Source organism: Aplysia californica, unplaced genomic scaffold, assembly GCF_000002075.1.
Source record: "Aplysia californica isolate F4 #8 unplaced genomic scaffold, AplCal3.0 scaffold00009, whole genome shotgun sequence".
Classification (NCBI taxonomy): Eukaryota; Metazoa; Mollusca; class Gastropoda; order Aplysiida; family Aplysiidae; genus Aplysia; species Aplysia californica.
The window spans coordinates 858,601-859,766 of record NW_004797279.1 but is presented as its reverse complement, the minus strand read 5'-3'; the positions used below and the strand labels follow the sequence as shown (position 1 = coordinate 859,766).

Sequence of the window (1,166 nt, the reverse complement as noted above, 5' to 3'; positions counted from 1 at the left end):
CTACTCTCAGAATACCCTTGGTGGATTTTTAATTTGTATTTTCTTTATGCATGACCTAGTGTTTTTACTCTTTCATCGTCTCAATATTGATTAAGGTGTGCTTTGACTCTGCCTGTCTGGGAAACATGGACTAAAAGAAGAGCATACACTTCACTCCCCACCCCCGTCCTTCTGTTTGCAGGTGGGGGTGAAACGTTTTAAATAGTCAACTCGTCTTATTCCATGTTATTGGTTTGATATTTACAGACATGATGCCGTATAGTATGAATACCTCCATTATGTTCCTTTTCCAAAAAAATAAAAAGCAGAGAAAGAGAATGACCTCTGGAATCTATTATGTTCTTTTTCCCAAAAAATATTGTTTGGGCATTTTGGTCAAAGTGGACATTAAATTGTCTCTTCTGGCTCGCCGCCGGAATATACCTATTCTATGCATATACTATTATAATAATATATATATATATATATGTTTTTTTGGTGTGTTTTTTTTGTGTTTTTTTTGTTGTTGTTGTTTTTTTTGTTGCTTGTGGTGGTTTCTTCAACATATATCGCTATTCACCCACAGATTCATCCGCGTGTTTGCTTCTGAGGGAGACACCCACGCACGACTGTTCCCGTGTAATCTCTCCACATCCGCGCAAAAAATATGTCTCCAGCTGGGTATTCCCGGTAACTCGCTTCACGTGCAGTTGAGTGGGGATGTGATCAGACGGATGGAACCATTCGACTGTCCTCTGGCAATTCAGGTGCGAGATAGAAAATCAGCGATTAAACGTTCGTGCAAACTTTAGTTTGAAACTAACTCCCTTATTTGGAACCATTCTACGGCCATCTGGCTATTCAGGCAGCAGATCATCATCTTCATGCGCACTTTAGTTTGAAATTCAGTCCCTTTTTTGGAGCCAATCGGCTGGCCTCTGACAATTCAAGTACAAGAGTGTCATCTGTTATAGTTGGAGAACACAAATTTTAAACTAACCTCTTAGTTCACAATGAATCTCTGGTATAAGAAAAGATTCTCAGGGCTTTTACAGAACTTCGAGTTGTTTAATAGCATTATGTAAATGTGTGTTAGCGTGCGAGTTTGTGTATGTGTTTGTTTTTGTTTGTTTGTTTGTGTGTGTGTGTGTGTGTGTGTGTGTGTGTGTGTGTGTGTGTGTGTGTGT

The 1,166-nt window shown here is 39.2% G+C and overlaps 1 protein-coding gene across 1 annotated transcript in view; it reads left to right on the top strand.

The window, feature by feature from the left end:
• The window catches only part of LOC101860377, a gene marked incomplete in the record, with an annotated part of 89,145 nt that overhangs the window by 34,087 nt on the left and 53,892 nt on the right, over window positions 1-1,166 (top strand). The window contains 1 exon segment of the mRNA XM_013082906.2: window positions 566-746. Within this exon segment, the coding sequence (XP_012938360.1) occupies window positions 566-746 (181 nt within the window).